The 18805-nt window shown below is 38.6% G+C and overlaps 4 protein-coding genes across 10 annotated transcripts in view; 2 read left to right on the top strand and 2 right to left on the bottom strand.

Annotated features, from left to right (window-relative positions):
* The first annotated feature begins 1158 nt into the window (after positions 1 to 1158).
* On the top strand, positions 1159 to 3402 carry LOC147872472 (uncharacterized). The gene is made up of 2 exons (XM_087356363.1): positions 1159 to 1845; positions 2493 to 3402. Exons 1-2 carry the CDS (start codon positions 1795 to 1797, stop codon positions 2754 to 2756), a joined length of 315 nt encoding a protein of 104 aa, XP_087212489.1. The 5' UTR covers positions 1159 to 1794; the 3' UTR covers positions 2757 to 3402.
* A 777-nt stretch (positions 3403 to 4179) lies between these two features.
* Positions 4180 to 6065, bottom strand: ImpE3 (Ecdysone-inducible gene E3). Its single transcript, XM_022074053.2, has 4 exons — positions 6011 to 6065; positions 5447 to 5579; positions 5039 to 5205; positions 4180 to 4476 (listed from the first exon to the last, which is right to left on the bottom strand). The coding sequence occupies exons 1-4, from the start codon at positions 6047 to 6049 to the stop codon at positions 4261 to 4263; spliced, it is 555 nt and encodes a 184-aa protein (XP_021929745.2). The 5' UTR covers positions 6050 to 6065; the 3' UTR covers positions 4180 to 4260.
* A 2732-nt stretch (positions 6066 to 8797) lies between these two features.
* LOC110834657 (uncharacterized) lies at positions 8798 to 10546 on the bottom strand. The gene is made up of 2 exons (XM_087356437.1): positions 10479 to 10546; positions 8798 to 9780 (listed from the first exon to the last, which is right to left on the bottom strand). The coding sequence occupies exons 1-2, from the start codon at positions 10512 to 10514 to the stop codon at positions 9466 to 9468; spliced, it is 351 nt and encodes a 116-aa protein (XP_087212563.1). The 5' UTR covers positions 10515 to 10546; the 3' UTR covers positions 8798 to 9465.
* Positions 10547 to 13811: 3265 nt separating this feature from the next.
* The window catches only part of LOC110840767 (uncharacterized), a 109179-nt gene continuing 104185 nt past the window's right edge, over positions 13812 to 18805 (top strand). For 6 of the 7 annotated variants that reach the window (XM_087356347.1, XM_087356348.1, XM_087356349.1 and 3 more), the window contains exons 1-2: positions 13812 to 14505; positions 15757 to 15932. In XM_087356347.1, the coding sequence (XP_087212473.1) occupies positions 14417 to 14505; positions 15757 to 15932 (265 nt within the window). In that variant the 5' untranslated portion in view covers positions 13812 to 14416. Of the gene's footprint in view, positions 14506 to 15756; positions 15933 to 16398; positions 16810 to 18805 lie in introns of those variants that run through there. The other variant, XM_087356351.1, reaches the window with a different exon arrangement.

Below are 18805 nucleotides of genomic sequence, written 5' to 3'. Positions count from 1 at the left end.
TAATTATATGCTGGGAGGGGCTTACAGTGTCTTGGGGCATTGCGTGTAGCCGTGATCCAGTTACATTGGACGTGCGGGTTGCTTGTCTTACGCGGAATACGCCGTTGTGAAACACTTGTGTTCTGTGTTCAGGGCAGACAAAATTTGTTTCTCTCATACTTTTTTTTTAAATAGCGTCTGCGTGTTACGTTTGTCGCCAATTGTCTTGATTTAGACTTTTTAACTTGGATTTAGGCGGAGTAAAATCTGCGAAGCTCCTCGTTATGTGAGATTAAAGGTTCTCACAGCGTGAAGATGTCTATGATGATCTTCTGGATGGTGATGGCATATTCTTTCTGCGATACGTTGTTAACCACCTGATCTGCCCTTCTACTATCTTTTTTCTAACTTACTGTTGGCTTCGTAAATGCGTTATTATGTTTTATCTCGTTGAAATTCCAATGACATATATAAAAATACTCGGGTACACGAAATGCACGATTGCACACTGTCCCCTTTATGATATTATCATTAATACCACCATAATTAACATTCTGTAATTGTTACATAAGACATTCCTGCAGTAATGCATAGTGAAGTGAAGTTGTAAAGTGACGTGAATGTAGTGGATGAATGAATCAGCAGAAACTGGTCAGTTGTATGAACAGATGAACCAGAGAATATCAAGTTGTATTCCTTTAGATTCCAATTCAGATATTATTCCTTTCACAGGTCCAGTATTGACCATGTCGAAAGCACGGATTCGGAATATGTGATGCCTAATTTGTATATGAAATCGAAGCAGCGAATCAAAGGTTTTGTTTTGCCGGCAACATGTTAATTCTGACCGGGTATTTCCATGTGTACGGGCCATCTTATCTCCTTAGGAACGTGTAAAGTGATGGTAATAAAGCGAGATAATAGCGCTTTACTGACGTGAGGCGAATCCGACCTTGAGAACACTGACCTGGCCTCGGATGGAACGTGCGAAGGTTGCATCTTGGCAATGATGCTGGTCTCCAGCATCCTGAGTCACGAAACAGGGACCTAAGTCTCTTTCGAATTAATCGGATTGCAGGGTCAGTTATTGTGTATAGTTTCAGGCATGTAAGCAAATTACATTTGTTAATTTGTCACTGTTAACTTCATATGTTTGCGAATTACTTTAATTTGTTAGACGAAAACATGAAGACTACAAAGAAAATCATGTAAATTCTATTGGACACTAGGAAGGATGTTGGTTCAGGGAGGAAATAAGTATAAAACTAAGTGCTGCTAATTTCTCGTGATCAGATTGAAAGACAACATTATAATGTAGCGATAACTAATATATATCTTTAAAATGTATCAGATTTCTCATATCAGGGGATGATAGTAATGAATCTGAATTACTTTCACGAAGGAATTAGTGGTAGATTAAATTCAAGAAATGTAATCTCCCCTCAATCTCTCTGAAAACTTGAAGATTGAAGTATAAAAAATTATGATTTTTCCGTTATTTCGTATAAACGTGATATATGGTCTTTCACCTCAACGTAATACATATACATACCCATTAAAATCGGTACCTAATTCAGGCAACGTTGTCCTCCATGTCGTTTTTGTATAAACGACATCAACATGACTTTTTTATTAACTAGTTCATTTCTGTCTTTTATCGATTTCTTTATATACATATATACTCCGAGAATGGAACAATACAGTCAGTGTGCTCCCAGATGTGTGTTTAATTTATAAAGGGTTGCGTTTTCTGTATCATACACAGCTGAGCTCCTGTTTGAGGCTATTGTTTAGAATCAAAGAAAGATTTTTATCATGGAATTGTTTTTGAAAATATCTCTCTTCCTTCTGTTATTCATCTTAACTGTAAGTAATTCATGTAAATCAAAATGTACTGCTATAGTTTTTAATTTGAAAACATAAATAGACCCTGGGTTGAAAAATACGTACCGCTAGAATGAAATAGGCCATACAAATATTTTTACTTTCGTGGTCATTGTGATGGCACGTGCATTGCTAGTGCTGATATTGTTTGCTTCAGATAAAAAATATCTTGTATTGTTGAAAGTTGATTAGCATTAAACATGCTAAGATATGGACGATCTTTAAATATCAATTTTAGGTCAAATATTTATCGGTGAAAGTAGAAGATGCTAAAATTCTTTACACGAAAAGCCGTTGTATTTAAGCGTCACATAAATGAGGATGTATGTGTATATTTAACAGATATGGACCAAAATGGTATTCTCGGTAGTTTTTAAGTATGTGTGTGTTTCAAAGATTTCAAATTATGTCGATAAAAGTACTTATAATAGGACTGTATAGGCCTTCTAATGGGAACATGGACACAAATTATTATTTTACACTTTCTGCTAGTCTGACATTAAAGACTTTAGGCAAGCAGCCATTATCGGTTCTTCTCAGAATTTCATTATTCAACGCGCCCAAATTTGCATGTGAACCATCTTCCATCGATTGAGCTCTTACAAAGTTCTATCGAACAATTCTCGCAGGAAACCGTCGCTTTGGAGTCCTCACAGCTCAAAGAGCCTGGGCGATTGTGGAGGCTGGAATCTGAGAAAGAATTCCAGGAGCGGGTGCGTCAGGTGATCCACAACTTGTACTCCGCCACTCAGAACAGCACCTTGGCACGGGACGGTTTCCCAGGCTTCGAAGAGGTCATCTTCTTTCTGCTGGAGTTAATAGGCAGTGTCGTAGGTCTGTCCTGGGGTACCTACTCGACATTGCTTGCTGCTATTTCAGCTCAACCCGAGTAACTTCATCTAATGAGATCAAATAAATCGTAACTCTGCGTGATGCGATTGAAGTTAGATTGAATTCGGTGAATTCGTGCTAACGCTTAGTTCATAACCATTCATGTTCCGGTCTCTACTATTAAAATCTAATTAATCAATTGATCGCGAATAAGAACCGAAGTGATATAGGCCACCCATCTCCATAAGATTCTTCTTCATGTGATTCTCCCATCTTAGAATTTATAGCACGTATCCTTCGGTACGCTTAAGAAATTGACTTTCTTCCTTATTTCAGCTCTTATAAATTAAATTATTTGCATTTTGGTATCAAACCACTAACAGTTTATTAGGAGGCCAGTGTAGTTACTGACCAATTAATTAAGCACACTTCTTGTAATAGAACTTACACTGACAACACAAAATATCATCAATGAACCGTGTCAACCAGTCCATTTCAGCTCCCCATCCCTGCATTACACATGGCCGGCATTTTCCTAGCAAATTTTGTACGCAGTTCTTGTTTCCTTCGCGTCATATTTGTGTAAACACGATTATAATACCCTTGATTTAAATAGGGCCTGTACTGATTTTATTTATTTATTTATTATTTAATATGTTTTATGTAATATTTAGAATTCAACTTAAATATACTTACTTCTGAACAGTTGTTACATTCTTGTGTACTGTATCTACCTTAAGCCTGTACGTATTATATGGAATGGGCAACCCCCGACCCACAGTCTAATCACTAGAAGTACTAAGCTCATGGAAATAATATTTAAAATGCAGTTTATACCTCAAAGACAATTTAACGTGTGTCTGTTACGAATATCAGTTAGCTGTGCTGTTTAGGGAAATTATCACTGTTTATTCTGAGAATTATACGAAACCCATACGTGCAATACGCTCTCAGAGCTATTAAATATTAAAGTAGGTGGCATTTATATTTACCACAATCTTAAATGATTACCTTATACCATGTTTAAAACACGTGGAATCTGCCATAAACACCTTTCCTAGCTTATCTTTTGAATTTTGATTTTGGAACTTCGATTCTCATTTCTTTGTTGGGACCATCTGTAATCGGCTCGAAATGTAACAGCGCCCAGGAATCTGGAATCTGAGAATTCGAATCAGTTCCACAAGGATTCTAGCTGGTCCTTTTTAAAATTTTCTCCAGTATACGATGTCCGAACTCAGGAGTCTTTAAAGTTAAATGTTTCAGTCGTAAGGAAGTAAATATTTTCTGCATAAATCTACAGACATTTGAGTAGCCCAAATGATACTATTAAAATGTAATTTAAATCAATACGGTGTTTGAATAACAGTTGGAATGAATTAGCTTAGATCAGACACTTGTAGCGAGCTTCTGTGGTAATGGTCTGGAAACTTTTGATTTATAAATAAATTTATTGAATATCCAAATTGACTACATTGGTAAGAGTCTGTGCGATGAATCGTTTATTTATTTATGCAGTCATTTCATTAACGTGACAGAAGTTTACTTCTTTCAATGACTCGTTTCTCACACGTACTGCAGAGGTTTCAAGTTGGTCATGGTTTCGCAAAGCTCACTGTCTGAATCATCTAGGTCAGCAATGACTTTTTCTGTCACGTCCTTGGTATCACCGCGTTGGATGTGCCCACGGGACAGAGCCTCCTGTAGGACCATCCTCAGCTGTTCCCCCGAGGTTGTCTTAGACGTTTCTCTCAGGAACGACAGTACATCTTCTGAGAACCCCTGTCGAGAGACACCACACTTTGTAACCTCTTAGTAACTGACTAATTCTTACTAAGTGGGTTTCTGGATGACCTAATGGTTGCCCACACAATTCACTGACTGTTTGGTTGACTGAGTGACAAACTTACTGCCTGAATGAATGACATGTTACGGATTGCACATTTTTTTTTTTTGAGAAGTCGAAAGTTTATCATAGTCATAAAGATACTGACAATTGGTCTGAATTCAGGTATCATATCCAGATTAAGATCCACTTTAATATGATCTACTAATTTACTCTTATGCATCTCGTGTAGTGTCTTCGTCGTGATGTTTTCTTCTGCGATATAAGTAGTCATTAAGACCGCAATAGTTTGAATTAATGTACACGTGTTTCATAATCACTTGTACATTTTTACGCTAAACATTGATTTTGGCCCTGTCTCTCCAACTTAATGCACATTGAATTATGGTTATTCGGACGTGTGACTCGACCCAACTTGGATTACGATAAGTGCAGCGGTAAATTACCTCTGCAGAAGCGACTTGCTAAGTGTTTACAGAACAATAATGTTGCACCCACCTGGTATTTGGCAAGACCCTGTAGTTTGGCCTCCCTGATAAGTGCGTTGTGCAGGTTTAGAAGTTGTTTCTGTGTTCGTGTAAGGGGCTTCGTCCCACGAACCTCGTCAGTGTTGTTGTTGTCAGAAATTTCCAGTGGTATTTTCAAAGACTGGTGTACTGATTTTCCTGTGGGCAGAAAATTTTAAATGACTCATTAATGCAGTGTTAGAAAAAAATAGGACGAATTAAAACTGAAAATGTGCAGGTCACTTCACAGTTAGCTATGCCTCTAGCCTGAATTTCGCACAGCGACAAATTTTACACCACAATTATTTCCTGTATTTTAATATTCTAACCACATTGCTATTTAATTATTTAATTGTTTATTAAACTGCTGTAATAATTTCGAACCCTTCGTGTACTGTACCCGTTCGTGGATCGGAGTTGTTGAAGTCCTTTGCATGCTCTATCACGTGGTATACCACCTGCGCAGCTGCAGGGATGAACGAATCAGAGTACATGGGAACCCCAGTGGGGTACACCGTGGCCCCCAGCGTTGCCTGTAATATTTGGATTTTCTTAATGTATGATACCTATTCACAATATGTGAAGTCATAGGATTCTAGGAAGTCAGATTATGTTACAGGCTTCTTCAGAATTAAAGTTAGGCTATTTGTTTAGAGGGATCGCTCCCAAGAAGGGTTAGTGTAAGAAGTGGTGTGAAAATAATGCTTTTTTGTATCTCTCGATGTTGTAGGGTCCACCCAACCTCTTTATCCAATGATTACCGACGACATTTTCCTCAGCGGCAAAGCTGCCTGCTCATTTCCATCTCTTACCGACGTAAAGAATTCTGTAAGTCCAAATAATGTATTTCTGGTGAGATTTTTATAATTGAAAAAGATAAGAAAGATTGAAATTTGAAAGCTCTGAGTAAACTGCTACTAGGTTCAGTAGATTGTTAAGATTGTGAAATGCTGGAACAACGTACCTGCGCACACAGTGCCGAGACTAACAGAATAGTCACCATGACTTGTATGCAGACTACTGACTGAAACGAAGACTGTGGAGCCCTTATAAAACTTCCCCTGTGAACCACGTCTTATCAGAACACGTGGCTACGCTTGTCGATAGCAGTAATGGCGTTCATTAGGGAGTCACACTTTCGTTTGTAGAACAAAACATTTATCAAGAAGTAGCAACCTATTGTTCGTGAGCTGGATGTGGCCAGCTGGACTGTTTAATTCGGCAAGTAATAATCCCATACTTTTCGTAACAAAATTTCTGTATGACGTTCCGACCTCATTTGATTTAATCACGTGTAGGTCCATGTTATGCGATTATCCCTGTTTCCTGCTACTTAATTTTTTTTATAGGTTTTGGTGTTAAAAATAAATAATAGCCCATTCCAAAGGAAATTATTTACCCTGTTCTCCAATATCGGTCCTGGTAGCGTGTTACACTGTGATTTCATATTTAACGATATGGATATTTCTTGTCGTGATAAGCATACACTTAAGATTCTTTACAGTTGGTGCTGTAATCAATTATGTAGCTTTCTAGGGAGGTTTTGTCATGGCAGCCAGATTACCTACTTATTGTTTCAACTACGTATTATGATTTTTTATGCAGTGACCCTGGATTTTTTCATGATATACAGATTCTTGCGTGAGTATCTCATAATTAGTTAAGATGTGATGGTTATTCAGCACGCAAAGCATTATATTAGGATCTTTCTTTATCTCTATTCCAGTCCTAAACGTGTTTTGACTGTCATAAAATTGAAATTAACAATGGACTGACAATTGCGAGCGTTACTGTCCATGTGTAGACTGCAGATCTTTGACGTGATATTTTCTTATATCAAAAATCGTGATTGTACCGTAGAGTTAATAAGATTTTTATAAGTATTATAGTACTAGGAGTTTTTCTCATAAATGAAAAGGTGTACTTCGCCGGTAATTGTAGTTATTGAAAACAGAATAACGATTAACGGACACAAATATACATGAGCTTGGCAGGATTCTAATTCTCTGCTCTGTCGTAGCATAATCACCGAGGGCCTTGGACCAGTCCCTTCACGAACCTTTTAACTAGATTGCGCAATTTTCCATTGCTGCAAATGTACTCCTGCAAGACGTGCATGCAGTAACGCGTTGTGGAAATACTGTTAATATTCTGACTATGTAAACATTAGCAGAAGATAAGCCAGCAGTGGGATCAGTTACTCGTGTATTCACACCGCGTCTGCTGATACTGACACCCTTGGAGCCTTATGTGATTGCCAAAGTGTGTGTCTACTGTTTTGCTAGTTTCAAACCTATTAGTTCTTGTCCGATGGACATGGTCTTACTTTATAAAAAAAATCTGTTCTAAAATTCAACAGTTTAGCATCTAGAGACTTGGTTTATGCATAAAGTCTACTTTACAAGTAGCCAGGCAGCCCTGGACTGAATTCTTGGCACAATAGATTGATGGATAATATATTTGTAATGCTAATCTTAGCCTGTTTCTCCACAAAATAACAACAGCGCGGTGCATGACTTAGTAATTGTGTTTTTTGAACCCTTCTCCGCCCGCATAATTACGCCCTCAGCTCCATTGAGTAACAAAGCGTGACACAACTTATAATAACATACAAACTCGAGGTCATCAGATGTTTGCTTTTTCAGGTCACAGGTTCCAATTTTACTCACTGGATTCACAAAAATATATTAGCCTTACCATGGCCTTCGCTAAAAGTTTTAATAAAATTCGTTCATCCAGAGGTATTCTTCTGTGGACAAACAGAAGTTATCGGAAAAGGAATGGTAGTAGGAACTTTGCTGATAAAAGTTTTTACAAGAAACGAGAGTACATTAATTTTCGCTGGTGCCTGACCTTTGTTTCGAAAGCGAAATTCTGTACCTTGCGTTCATTTTATGCGTGCTATGCAAAGAAGTGATGTTAAGACCCTGTTCTGTAACCATGGAAACAAATGTACGAGCTACGCGAAGCACTTCTGTGGTTTATGTTGTTTTTAAACCTACCGGCGTCTTCTAGATTGCGTTTATATCACCTAGCATCCCTTCTTGTCTTTTACCAGGGAAATGTCATTTCAGTACCCCCGGTAACTGTCGTCATCTGTACTAAATCAAGAAGGCAAATCGATAACATGGCAGGTTCAGTATCGTGCACAGGCTGGTTAAGAATAAGAGATATTATTTATGCGACGACCGTCTCCTTCTAAATCCTCTCCCACTTGCTATTCGTGATCATCTTCCCACTTCCTTCACTCGCTGTTCACTTGTTGACTTTAAGGTCTCTGCAGTTCAAACAGAGTCGTATTTTCACACGATTAATCGAATATTGTGAATCGTAGTTTAGTGCTAAATGTTTATGCTTTGTACCTGGAAGAACGCCATTTCGAATATCAACAGGGATACCAACTATCTTGACATGCCTCGATACCTCAAAGAGAATTACGGAATTTTGCCTTAAAATAGGTCACGACGTTTCTTTCCAAAACCTAACCTAACTCTCAGTTTATAAACATTTATCTTTTGTAATGCTGGGTAATCAACGCAGTTGGCGAAGTGTGTTTAAATAAACAAAGATCACAATTGCAGTAATGAAATTGCGTTTGAAATAATGAAAACTACAAATGTATAGCTGTAATGGTAACAATTTCATTATTACACGAATATTGAATTGTTTCATAAATTTTGAGTTATATTTGAGGACACTTCCGACAGACGCTTCAAGTGAAAACTGAATATAATAAAATTACAATTGAACATTACTTTCTAAACTGACCATTTATTCAACAAGATCATTATACAATATTTAACATAAAATTAACCAAAACTTAAAATAATTTATACAATTCTATTGACCTCTTTCCCGAATGTCTTTACATCTGGAAGTTTGTGTGTTTGGCAACTCATTTTATTTTATGTTTGCTGTAACTAGCTTCAAAAGTGTATCTTGAAACCTTCTTGAGTATCAACCACACTTGCAATTTAAATATGGGAGTCGAAATGAATGCGTGGGCAAAATATATGTTGTTTTAACAGCTGTAGTGCCGAGACGGAAAAGTTGAAAAAATTGCCAGCGTCGATTACATTAATTCTCCGCATCAATCAAACGTGATGTCATATACCGACTTCACAATACGGGAGATTTTTGACAGTGTTATATAATAATATAATAATTTTGTAATTTATAATTCAGTATAATTTTAAGTGAGATTGTTCATTGTGGGTGATTATGACGTCTGTTAGATGTAATACCACAGAAAGGCGTTAGCAAATATGTTTAGATGTGTTTGCCACAATTATCTTTGTACTGTACAATGTGAGACAGTGTGAGGAGAAACCCAAAGGTTGCTATTTTTCAGGCGTGAGTCAGGGTAGTTCGATAACCACAGATGAGGGGAACACAATTTGTTTAAGTTTATTACTCGGATCATCTCCTGAATGGGAATGGGTAAGCATACGAATTCTGTCCTCCGAATACGGAATTTATTAGGTTTCCTCCTGCCGACCCCATGTTGTTAACGACGTCTCCAGTTGCCTGAGCGGCCGACGAGAAGATTGGTTGTAGCCAGCTGAAGATCTCCTTGAGCTTCCGACTTTGAACAGCTCCGACACCGAAGCTTTTGGTAGGTCCGGGCTTCTTTACGATAATGGCTATTAGGTTTGGATCCGTGGCATTCATTTTTGTTGCGAAGTTTCGATCGGCTGTCGGGAAACACACGCAGAGTGTGGTGAAGAAAATCAGCTGGAAGGTACAGAACACAGTCACTCTAGATTTCTGTATTACCGATGTCAGTTTTGTTAGAATTGGTTTTCTCTTTCGAATTCTAGAGGTCACAATGTTAAAATATGTTCTTGAACGATACGTAGAGAAATATTAGCAAGAAAGTGATTTGAAAGTTAATATATTTATAGTAGATAATACATACATAAAATACTTTCTTTCTTTTTTTTGCTAAAAGTTTGAAAAACTTAGGATTCGAGCTTCTAACTGCGTGAGTCTGAAGATGGCTTTCTTCTCAGAAGACAGCCATCTTTTAAAAAGTAACATAATGTAACACTTTGGAGACTTTATGACAAATCGTATTTTTTGCAATGTCAAAATAGAAAATATTTCCAGTGTTGCGAGAAATTTACTGCTTCATTTCTCAGTTTAGACCCCAAGGAATTTATCAGGCTTCCCCAAAATCCTGGTAAAAGTTAACATTTCGACATTAGACAGAATTAGGTAGGACTATAAATCTATATAACGCATCCCATTGATTGGGAACTCCTTCATTTCACTCCAAGATGGAGACATTCAGCCCCACCCCCCACCCCCGAAATATCTTACTTGCATCAACCAGTGAACGTCTATTGAAAACAGAAAATTTAGTTTTATTTTCCTAAAAAGGAGTTGGATACAGAATCCGACTAACAGGAAAGCAACAATTAATCACTCACCAACAGAATGCAGCAGAGTCTGTTGAACCACCCCATGTCGTTGGTTAAACACTACAAGTACCGATGGCGCCTGCACTTATATACATCATTCTAGAGCTTTCGTTTCCTGGTCGACAAAATTTACACGTGCGGGTCCTACAAGAGGCACTGCTGGTTCCTTATGCAACCGGAGCGCACACCCAAAACCTTTTTGCAACAGTGGCTCAAGTACCATAACGAAATTTATAAAAAAACTGGCTACTAGTTGGCATTCTGCACTGATATTAGCCGCTGTTAATACGTCGAGTAATAATTTAAAATCACACCAGAAGGAAAATTGAAAATTGAAAAGGGACTATATTTTGCAGTGGCAGTGTTTGTATACTCTACCGTTACTTAAGAATACCACAGACAATTTTAGTCGTGATAGCCCGTCTACCGAACAAGGTTCATAACCACGGTGGTGGAAACACAAAGTGATAACCACAGCACGTACTTTCGGTTCTTAGGGAAGAGTAAGATGTCTCTATCAAGCTTTAAATTGAATGTTAAATTCTGGAAGAAGGATGCTGACATCTGCCGTCAACGTCTCTGCTAAGACTGACTTTTGATAGATACGTCGGGCTCTGGTTTCAGACGTAATAACGTACGTGAAAATTTGCACAACACTTGTGCCAGTATTGCAGTAATTAAAATGCCATCATGTTATACGTAACAATTATGAACACATTTCTCCGCCACCCGCATTACTCGTGCACTGGCTTACTCTCCATTTCGTTCGCCTGTGAATTGGTATAAAGAAGCAAGGAAGTGACGGAGCGAGCCGACACTGCGGTCACCAAAGGCACTTCTCGCCTGCATTTAGGCGTCCCAAGACATTTATCCCAGGCTTATGAGCACAATCAGGAATGCTTAGATTTAAAGCGCATTATGAGTACCTGAGCAAAAGAAGTGCGTTTTTATGTGTGACCTTTGAGGCAATCACGACGGTGACGATGTTGGTGTTCTGGGTTGTGACGCCGTGTGGACGTGCAGGCAGATACCGTTTCGATGATACGTGCAGTCTCACTTCAGCCGAAAGGATGGAAACGTTAAATTTCTCCAAGACGTCCCACGTTCGACAGAATTTTGAGGTTAGGTTTGCAAATTGCAGTCGTCCATGTGTGACTGCTGTCGAACAATGAAAAGTGTTGAAATTTAAATGCGTGGGGTACATATGAGTAATACGTAAGATATTAATAATTGTGTTATATTTCTGGATTATAGTCACGGTGAAGAGTTTCTGACAGGTCAGAGTCTCCATTTGCAAATCCATTCAATTATATTTGCCGAAGTCTAAAGGACTCCGCAGTTTGGCGTGAATTCAAACTGTAACGCCCTGTGGATACGCAACCCATCCGTCAGCCGCGTGTGGCGTGTTGCCAAAAGATTCCTTCCAAGTGCCGTGTACAGTTCTGCGCAGGTAAACTGAAACTAGTGAAAGTTTAAAATCACAACGTGGTTATTAAATTCCAAAGTCGCATGCAAGAGTGGCGTTAATGATGATTTGTTACGTGTGTTGGCATATGTAACAATGCTTTATCAACTCTAGATTTCATGTAACGTAGAACGACAATACGGAATTTATTACACAGTTGAAAGGAACACGTAAACGCGGTCGTCACATATACCTGGAGTGACAGACGTTTATTACATGGTTCCCTCAGGGACCCACATCAGTGGGTACGGGGACTGGCACCCCCGAGGTACCCGAGCTAGCCAGTGCCTGGGGGTATAGCTGGACCACCCTACCTCCGGGGGCTGTAAATACGGAGGTCTGGTCCTCCAGGTTGGGGGTTGGGCGTGGGGCTGGCAACCCCACCCTGTAAAAAGCAACTTGTTACGAATTAGATGAACTTCCGGATGAACTCATTCACGGGCAATTGGCAAACAGATTGTCTGTGAATGAGGAAGAATGGAAGAAGCTTTTGAAGTAGGCCAGGGTCCACACAGGGCTGTAGAGCCAATGATGATGATGTTGATGATGTTTGTTACCTGGTAGTGACTTTCGGGTACAAGGCATGTCAAATCTGGAACAGCAGTTAAGAAATATGACTACTGATTTTGCATGGAATATGCTCTGTGTCGAAAATACGGATTGTAGAAACTCAAGTGCTTATTTATTAAACACTGACAATGAAGTCAAATAATATCTTGCCGGAGTATTTCTGAGACATTTATTGAGAAGGATATTATCTTTATCAACCGAAATTTATGATAGTTTTTTCAGGCTAAACCGAGGTAGTGAATTGATACTTTTCTATCTTAAAGTTCCTTAAATAATATCTGAATTTGACATAAAATAATTCATGAAAGAGGTCTCCATCAAAAAATACCCACATTATTTCTTTCGGAATTGAAATAATTTCGCTCGATTTCGATTCCATTCATTTACAGTGCTTTTATTTCCGTTACGTAAGTGTACGTAAATCATTATTGCTCTGAGACTGTGTTCGTTCTCGGCGCCACCTAACTTGTAACTCGCTAACTGCATTACGCGTCACGACGACACGGAGTCACAACGTGCACTGTGCGTCGTGCAGCATCGTGGTGTTGTATCTTGATTACAGAAACAGCCGATCTCCTTGTGATTGTTACCGCGACGCTCGTAACAGTTTATTGTCTTCTTGTGCTAATATTGCGACACACAACAGTGATGCATTGTTTACTCTCGAAGAAATTTGACGTATTGTGTCCACAACCAATCTGGTTGTTAGTCACAGTGTTTTAGTAGCTTATGTCGTTTGTTGTCTATATCCAAACATGGCTATTAAGTAAATATGACTTATGTTAAGACATTTTGTTGCAATTAGACAATGTGACATCTTGTCTTCAGTGTTAAAACACGACGTAGAATGTTACTTTGGGCGGGAGAAACATGTAACGTGTTGTCCTTTGCACTGGAAAATGGAATCGTTAGTTGCCTTGGTGTCTTCCTTTCCTTATTTTCCTTAGTTATCCCAAATCGTGACGTCATGTCTTCAGCATGAAAGCCTCGTAAAAACAAATCTGATCTTTTGAATGATTTGTTTCCTACCGAAAAAAATACGTGTTGTCAGCCTTACTTACTGAATTATGGTAATGGTAATAATCATTCTTCATTGTCGGAAAAAATTAAAGTCAGTAAAATAATGTACTGTTACAATCCCTCAAAAGTTTGAAGAGTGTGATGTGTTGTCTTCGTCATGGAAACATAAAATTGTTGTACTGTTGTCGTAAACATGTTTCTTCAATATTGTTTTATTATCATGTTACCGAAATACAATCTACTTCAGGTTACTGGAAGAGTTCATCAATTTATGAATAATTTTTATTACCCGAGTCTTGTTTGTTGTTAATTACTTGAAATTTCAAATCGTTAATTTGTGCTTTGGACTTCGTTGATTCTGGGAAGTCATGTTGACTTTCTCACCACGTACACTGGTCGTTCGTCTAAGTTAAATTGTGACTTTGCATTTAGTTGTGTGCCGGTATGTCTGATGCATTATTCCTTGACACTGTTTCATGTTTCATCATGCTTGCCTAATACTGTAACCTGTTTCCCGACATATTTTTCGTCTGCCATGTTGTTTCCTTTATACTACCTAATCGTTTTGGTTACCAGGATGTTTTTATTGTCAAGGTTTTGTTTCTAATCTCGGTAGCTACTCGAAGCCCAGCTTTGTCCACCACAGTTTACTTTGGCGGATGTGTGTGTACTGGCTTAATAAATCGAAGGGACCAGTTTATTGTAACGTTATGGTAACTGGATTACAAGCAATCATATGTTGCGTTTCCTTAGTGACTAAGTCTCTGGAAGTTTTCGAAATGTTTTACTAATGTGCGTGTGGTTGAACTGACGAGATGTAATTTGAAGTGTTAAGTGCGGAATATGCATATAATCCCGCCGTTACGCTGCGGTTGTGATAATTTCAGTTAACATGTTAACGGTCCGTTTGGAGATAATTGTCGTCAGCAGAATGGATAACGACCATCATGAACAACAACAGCCACATCATGCAGCGGCAAGGTGATGACAGTCACGTGACCTCGGGTCGAAGTATCGAACCGGGGCACTGACAATGCTTTATTAATGCCTCTCGTGCAAGAAACGCCTGTTCGGAAAAATAGAATGATATGATGTCATAGTGTCAGAATAATGACTCTGTACATTTGAGAAACTTGTCTTATCCAACGGAGCGTTTCAGTTTTGCTAAATGATTTATGGATCATCCGTAGACTATATTATTTAACGAAGCCCCCTTCGTTTTGTTGTAACCTGCCCTGAAGTGGAAGAAGGTTGAACCCCGTTACATTATCTCTGCAGCGTACAGGATCTAAATTTAACCCTAGAAGTGTGGATCTGCACGCAAGGGAGAGAGTTGTGGTAGCAGCAAAGGGTTGGAGGTCTAACGCGTGATTAGGCAGAGTGCAAAGGGTATTTCCCTCACCAGTAACCGTGTTATTAGCTGTGCCACTGAGCGTCTCATTTCGATAAAGGGGGTGGAAACCAGGTCGCCGTTCTGTGTTCTGTACAAACCTTTCCCGGTTGGGAGAGACAAGTCCCACAGCACCACAAACCTCAGTTTGAATTCTTCTTTTGTTTACCATAACAACAAATGTTTTGTCGCCGCCATATTACTGATTTTCCTCGCACAAATATCAGTGTAAATTTTGTAGTCTTATTAAGATATAATCGCTGGAAGTAAGTTCAAACGATGTGTCTAGTAATGCATGTATTATTCATATGCCCTGCATTCATCTATACGTAGTGTAAGATGTAAATTTACAGAAGATGGTGGCATATAAAAGATATATGTATATATAAACACACACGCCTCTCTTGATTTCCAATAGAGATGAAACATATATGACAAGTTCAAGGGCTGACAATATTGATATTATTGTTAATATTTAATATTCAGTGCTGTTTAAGCCTGCATTGCCTTGATTCATACATTAGTTTTTATTGTAAATTTTTAAATATCCGGCAGATAGAAAAATATAACTGGGTCTAACTATTTTCATAGAACTGAATCCTTCTTGAGAAGCTAGTGGTTGATAATCTAGTTTAGAAATTCCCTGGCGTTTGTGGAACGTGAAGTTTCATCGCCATTTTCATAAGAGTGCGCCACCGGGCCTTCTCATGAGCTCGATGAATCCAATGTGAACCCTCCTCTCACCTGACTTTCCTAATATCATACATTAATAATATTTCACAGCTAGTTTATAAACACTGTCTGTAAGACAGGAATTTACTGTTGTATGTCTTGGTCTGCAGGGTCCTGAGAAGTGCTTGGTCTCGCCTGTGGACCACAGTAGTGGACCTCAGGCAAAAAGATGTCGGTAGCCCTTGGAGACATGCGTTCAGCTCCTCAGCCGATACCGGCTCGGTGACCCTGCTGTCCCGGCTTCGATCTCGCTTTCAAACCGAAGAAGAGGAGGATATGGGCAACGGTGAGTCAAAGTTACAGTTATTTTTTCGGAACATTATCCTAATGCCAGTGCAGGGTTTTGTACGGCTGTCCGTGTGTTTGTGTGTTCTCTGATTTAATCCAATTCCTATTCTTACATTTTGTTCCATTAATTAAGGCACGTTTTCTCCGATCTGTTGCTCCAGGTTACACGTGATATTTTTCTAAACCATTTCCTCAAAAAATAATTTAAGGTTTCGTATTTAATAATAGTTCAATGCTACTAATCCAAAAGAATAAAAAAATGGACGGAAAAGAATAATACAATGAAAGAAAGTGCAATCGCAAAAATTAGGTAACGCCGTGCATTTATCAGTTGAGCAATCGAAGCAGTCGTTTATAGTTACCAGTATGGCTACAACGTGGCGCTAATATTGTCATTCACGATATAAATGAAGAAACAATTGCTATGTGGCTGGTAAGCGGGAACTGTGAAGCAAGCGGAGTGTGCCAGTCAGTTGTCTGTTTCTAGCGGTAAGCAGCGGCACTAAGTCTTCAGTGCTGCCGGTTCTCATTGTAATCGGGCATGGTTGTTTTGCTTAACGAAATGGCTTCCGCGAACTGACTGTTTTCCATGTAATTTATTCGAACATCTTTCTTTTCGAATATTTTTCTTTGTGTAGCTGTCAGTATAGTGCGTGGAATACGTAGCACGTGTTCGTGATTCAGGTCTGCCAACTTGATCACATTCAGCAGTGCTTGTTTGAACGAATGCCGGCTGTGAATCGCTTTGTAAGTTGCTGAATCTTACTTTAAGACGCGGACAGGAAAGGATACCTTTATTTTTGTGGAAACAAGAAAAGAGTACTTAAGCTTCAGGTCTAAGCAAGGACTGGTGTATTTTATGGCTACTATAGAAGGTAAGAAGATTGTAGCATGCATGTTCTTTAAAGTATTAACCTAAGAAACTGGACTTGGAAATATGTATGTTGTTTAGATGTTGTAATGAAAGTGTAAATGTTTGTACAAAACACTTCTTGCTACTTAACATGGAGCTGCACGTTTTTGTTCGTGTTATTGGGACGCAGTGAATAAAATGAACGCATAATAGCGAAGTGGTTTATACGTTGCCGTCATGTGTCTTATCCGAAATTTCACGAAGGCTTTTTTTCTCCAATGAAAGTTGCCATGTGAATTTGGTTTTGGTTATGTGTGTGCAGAGTGAATTAATTGTTATCACCCTTAATTAAAGTGGACATTAAAGAATTCCATGATAGACCTTACATCGTTGTGACCCTGAAAAATTTGGTGTTATCATACGAAATACTTAGTGTACGTTGATGCACTCCGTCTCATGCCAAGTCATCAAAATTCTTTTGATTTGTAATGGCGATACGTAACAGAGTTTCACATGTGTTCTGCTTGCACTTTCTGGATGCTGTGTGCAGTGACTCACGTGTTGATATTGGGTAAAGGAGTGATAGACGGTTCATACATAAACTTAGGCATTTGTTGAATGCGTTCTTTGCACAGAGTACAGAAAATTAATTAAAATCAGAGTCTTAGTTTGCCTGTCAGTAAATTGCTTGGAAATTACGCAACATAATTTTACTAGAGGAAAAATTTATACTGATATAAAGTGGACTGAATTTGCTTAAAATAGTACCGTGTCAGGCTTTATTATTTATTGGTAATTTCGAAACTTCCATTTCATTTGGCACAGTATTTTAGTTAGCCTGCGTATCGTGGTGATAAAAATACCGGTTCACATAAATTATGACACTGGAAAGTTACTTACATATCAACCTAGTAGTTCCACTGTAGCCCCAAGTGCCGTGAGTAAATTTTGTGACATCACGGTAACAAAGTTTTGCAATTTAAAGTGCCATGTTTCCAAATTTTATGCGCAAGAAACCCTTGTATTTCAGCCCACTCCGGATGCTTGTATTTTGGAAAAAGTTTCGTTCGGAATTTTATTCAAATGTATCATAAAGAGTTGAATTTCAAACAAAATTGAACATCTATCAGTTTTATTTCATCTCCTGATGTGTTGACAGTGATGAATAGGGACTGATTTCACCAGCAGGTTAGTGTATTTGTGACTCTAAACTTGTATTCGGGGTATTTATTCCAGTCTTTGCCAAATAATCGACACTGCTATCTAAAGAGTGTCTTGGATTTTGTCCATGATAATGTCGAAGTAGAACTCATCATTTATGATCATTGTCTCATCTCAGTAGGACTTGGAAGTTCTCACGGTGGTGAGTACGAATATAATTATTTTCCCTGATGATGGAGGCAGCGAATACCTCCGAAACGTTTGTCACCTTCTGCTAGACTACACGGCGATGCAACCCAGAATACATACAAAAATTGTCTCATCTCATTCAGCGCTGTATTATCTCTTGAACTGAAACTGTGTCTTTTAACGTAACAAAGAAAAATCTTGTTTTTGAACCAATTGGGTCTACGGAAAATCCTCCACTTCCCATAATAAATGGGAGAAGAGTTTAAATTGCTGTTTTTTTTATATAGGTACACGCGCTCACTGCGTCTCTCTTTGAGCTATGAATATTTCCGCCATTGCTTTGTTTTCCAGTAGATTAAATATTTTTCTCTCTCAAAGTATTTCACTGTGTTTCGCATTTATAGGTCAGATGGCGTTGTGTAGGTTGACGTGAGGACCGAGCCATGAATGTGAACAAGTGTGTGCCGGTCACATATAGCACGACCAAACCATAAATGTAAAGTTTTATCCACACTAAACCACAAATCTGTACGTTGGCTTCCTCGGTCATAAACCACAAAGAGATTAGTGTTACTAGTCTTCTGCAAAGTGGATGCGAATACGAGAGTGGTAGAACGTTGCTAGGAAGTTCATCGCGAGAATCCTGCTAGTTTCTTTAGAACGTACCG

The sequence above is a fragment of the Zootermopsis nevadensis genome, unplaced genomic scaffold (genome assembly GCF_977971745.1).
Source record: "Zootermopsis nevadensis isolate Lab colony 2312 unplaced genomic scaffold, Znev_1.0 Znev_ptg000027l, whole genome shotgun sequence".
Taxonomy (NCBI): Eukaryota; Metazoa; Arthropoda; class Insecta; order Blattodea; family Termopsidae; genus Zootermopsis; species Zootermopsis nevadensis.
Note: the sequence above shows the minus strand (reverse complement) of the source record. Positions and strands in the feature narration are given on the sequence as shown.

What these genes read in the sequence shown, in the direction of transcription:
- ImpE3 (XM_022074053.2), bottom strand. Translation starts at nt 6,049, where the DNA reads ATGGTGACTATTCTGTTAGTCTCGGCACTGTGTGCGCAG. An exon ending in TCTCGGCACTGTGTGCGCAG is followed by an intron (nt 5,580 to 6,010) that starts GTACGTTGTTCC and finishes CAAATATTACAG; the next exon opens with GCAACGCTGGGGGCCACGGT. An exon ending in CAACTCCGATCCACGAACGG is followed by an intron (nt 5,206 to 5,446) that starts GTACAGTACACG and finishes TTCTGCCCACAG; the next exon opens with GAAAATCAGTACACCAGTCT.
- LOC147872472 (XM_087356363.1), top strand. Translation starts at nt 1,795, where the DNA reads ATGGAATTGTTTTTGAAAATATCTCTCTTCCTTCTGTTATTCATCTTA. An exon ending in TTCTGTTATTCATCTTAACT is followed by an intron (nt 1,846 to 2,492) that starts GTAAGTAATTCA and finishes CAATTCTCGCAG; the next exon opens with GAAACCGTCGCTTTGGAGTC.
- LOC110834657 (XM_087356437.1), bottom strand. Translation starts at nt 10,514, where the DNA reads ATGGGGTGGTTCAACAGACTCTGCTGCATTCTGTTG. An exon ending in GACTCTGCTGCATTCTGTTG is followed by an intron (nt 9,781 to 10,478) that starts GTGAGTGATTAA and finishes TGTACCTTCCAG; the next exon opens with CTGATTTTCTTCACCACACT.